The sequence below is a fragment of the Anoplophora glabripennis genome, unplaced genomic scaffold (genome assembly GCF_000390285.2).
Source record: "Anoplophora glabripennis isolate ALB-LARVAE unplaced genomic scaffold, Agla_2.0 scaffold1, whole genome shotgun sequence".
Classification (NCBI taxonomy): Eukaryota; Metazoa; Arthropoda; class Insecta; order Coleoptera; family Cerambycidae; genus Anoplophora; species Anoplophora glabripennis.
The window spans coordinates 1,251,177-1,254,826 of NW_019417028.1; the positions used below are offsets into that span (position 1 = coordinate 1,251,177).

Below are 3,650 nucleotides of genomic sequence, written 5' to 3' on the forward strand. Positions count from 1 at the left end.
TAGATAGGTTGTTCATTTAACTTCAATTTTTTTTTTTTTGGTCTCGATACGACCATTTCTCGCTGAGCTATCGGACTTTGAATGAAAATGGATCATTTTCTCTTTGTTCATCGATATCTCAGAAACCAATGGTTGCACAGAAAATCGACGGTGGGTTTCAGAAACTTGAATGAATTCTCTACAAGGTCCCGGCATGGTTTTTTAGAAAAAAAAATTTTAATCTTAACATGACTGAAAAATCGTAAAAATAGGACTTTTAGGGGTCTCCTAGAAAATCACGTGCCACATTGAGAATATTGGGAAAATGACTAATGTTAAGTGTGCCTTTTGCAGGTCATTGTACCCCTAAAAGCCCTACAGAGTTTCAATTCGATCCATCAAGCCGTTTTTTTGTTTCATTCGATTGAATAATTTCAAACGCTTTCTGCAATAACAATGTAAAAAAATCAGGAAAAATTTTTTCATTTTTTTACAGATTATGAGCATTTAAAGGCAAAAATACGTGATCCTTTAATTTTTTAAAAAATTCAATCGAATGAAACAAAAAAACGGCTTGATGGATCCTATTTTTACGATTTTTCAGTCATGTTAAGGATAAAATTATTTTTTTCTAAAAAACCGTGCCAGGACCTTGTAGAAAATTCATTCAAGTTTCTGAAACCCACCGTCGATTTTCTGTGCAACCATTGGTTTCTGAGATATCGATGAACAAAGAGAAAGTGATCCATTTTCATTCAAAGTCCTATAGCTCAGCTAGAAATGGTAATGAGACCAAAAAAAAAAATTGAAGCTAATGAACAACCTATCTAATCCATAAGGTGGTTAAGTTGGAAAAATTTTTACAAGTCCGTACACCAAAAATAAGATCGAAAAAAATTTCGAAAAATTTTTTTTCATGATATTCATTAAGATTGCGCGATACGTGTTACTTGAAATTTTTTTTGCAAGATCCAATAATTAGAAACTTCAAGCTTCAAATTGCTTTTTTTTACTTCAATACGACCATTTTTATCAAAGATACAGCCATTTGAAAAATCGCCCAAAATTTAGATTTTTTTTTGATCCCTTAATTTTTTCCACTAGTGTATTTTATTTAGAAAAATATACCACCAATAGCCAGTAACTCCACCACTGGAGCATGTAAATTTTAGGAAAAGTCCTCACATTTTGGACAATGTTTACATAAATACATGAGCCCAATTTCAAATTATTTCACTTACTAAATTCTAAATTATTTAAAAAAATTAAAAATATTTTTTGAAGTTTAACACCCTGTATCTTTTTAACGAAGCGTCCTAGATATAAACTTTATATGAAAGACTCCCCTTAAAATTCACCAAAGAATACGAGATTTCATTTTTGGTCACCATTTGTGAATCACCCTGTATAAATTATTATGTTTTGGATTATCAGATTTTTTAAAATTGTTTATGTCCTAATCAACAAACAGCGCATTTAATGTTCACTATTGTGGTTAAAGTCTGAGTTGATATTTTTGCGATATCAGGAGTTCTACAAGATTCAATTCTTGGGCCGTTCTCATTTACCTTGTTTATTAATGATATTTGGAGGGAAGAGCTTTATTATATATCAATGGTCTGCCTGTAATTTAAATGTGAATTTTTTTTTACTTTCGAAAACGACACATTGCCGATAGTCACACCCTGTATATTTAAAAAACTTATGTGCGTTTCATTCTTCTTGACGAAGATTAAAATGTTAATATGTTTAATTTTAGAACCTCGACTGGTAGCTAGAGCCCTTTATAATTTCGTCGGCCAAACCGCCAGGGAGTTAACTTTCCGTAAAGGAGATTTAATATACGTCAGGAGGCAGGTCGACAAAAACTGGTACGAAGGGGAGTTAAATGCCATGGTGGGTCTGTTCCCAACAAACTACGTAGAGGTGAGTACTTGATATTTTGTACAGAAACAACGAAAAAATGTCTCTAAAGGTGTTGTGATGTTAACATGTGCATTCATATCCTTATACTTATCAGTGATAGTGTCAAATAAGGAATATGTATAATTATTTCAACATATATCATTAACTTTTAGAAACAATGTATTTTTATAAATTAGTCTTTTAACCTACGTTATAGTAGGATCATATTCGATGAAAAGTAATAAATCATTGCCTATCAAGGGATCCAGTGCAGTACGGTTTTAAGGGGTTTAGAAATTGAATAATTTCTTTATACATATAAGTGTACTTTTAAATCATTTTCGAACTGCCCTTTTTGATTTTTTCTTTACAAAATTGTATTTGTAAGGATCCCCTGTACATCCAGAATTTTTTTTTGGATAAGTTCTGAATCACCCTGTATAGAGTGGTAGAACAGGTCTGGAGATTAAAGCCTCTTTCAATTCTCCAACAGCACGCCGGTCTTCTTTTTGCCAGTTCAAATTTTACCCTACAACTACAAGATGTAACTCAAATCAGTTATTGATTTCATCCAGTGACGATCTACTAAACTGTTTCTACACATTTTTTAAATTTTCGTGCAGTGATACGAAACGTCAAATCAACAAAAATACGTTGTAATTCAATAAGACAAATTATTTTCTCGGTAATAATAAAAGGTGTCCTAAAAGAAACGCAAAACTATAACACACTACAAGACACAAATAAGTTTGTGTTTCTGACTAAGGCGAGAATGAGAAAGAACGCATTCGGCTAGAAGAAGTAAGACGTAGATATTTGTAGGTGGAGCTATCTCAGACGTAAACTTATTTGTGTCGATTCGTACATTATTTAGCTATATTTAGTACATAGACTTAAGGTTTCAAATTAGCGTTTCTAAATCAGTAAAATTTGTCCACAGGAACTTCAGGATATGAACTCACGCCGACACACCGACAATTTCATTCCTTCGCAGAAATCTCCTATCTCCCTTAACCGTTACGACGACTTCGACGACTTAGCACCCACCGTAAAACCACGACCACGGTCACCAGGTACGTTCCAGCAATTCACCACATTAATTAGTATGATCAAACCATTATTAGTAGTACTCATTGGAAGAATTTGATGGATAGGGTGACGGACTGTTATTATACAGGGTGATTCACTAATGGTGACCAAAATTGATACCTCGTATTCTTTGGTGAATTTTAAGGGGAGTCTTTCCTATAAAGTTTTTATCTAGGATGCTTCGTTGAAAAGATATACGGTGTTCAACTGCAAAAAATAATTTTAATTTTTTTAAATAATTTAAAAACTAGTAAGTGAAATAATTTGAAATTGAGCGCATGTATTTATGTAAACATTGTCCAAAATCTGAGGGATTTTCCTAAAATTTACATGCTCCAGTGGCGGAGTTACTGGCTATTGGTGGCATATTTTTCTAAATAAAATACACTAGTGGAAAAAGTTAAGGGATTAATTTTGGTGTACGGACTTGAAAAAATTTTTTCCAACTTAACCACTTTATGGATTAGATAGGTTGTTCATTTAACTTCAATTTCTTTTTTTTTGGTCTCGATACGACCATTTCTCGCTGAGCTATCGGACTTTGAATGAAAATGGATCATTTTCTCTTTGTTCATCGATATCTCAGAAACCAATGGTTGCACAGAAAATCGACGGTGGGTTTCAGAAACTTGAATGAATTCTCTACAAGGTCCTGGCACGGTTTTTTAGAAAAAAAA

General features: G+C 32.8%; 1 protein-coding gene across 1 annotated transcript in view; it reads left to right on the forward strand.

The window, feature by feature from the left end:
• Positions 1-3,650, forward strand: part of LOC108911220 — a gene marked incomplete in the record, with an annotated part of 172,117 nt that overhangs the window by 157,090 nt on the left and 11,377 nt on the right. Inside the window, 1 exon segment of the mRNA XM_023455849.1 lies at positions 1,739-1,905. Coding sequence (XP_023311617.1) covers positions 1,739-1,905 — 167 coding nt within the window.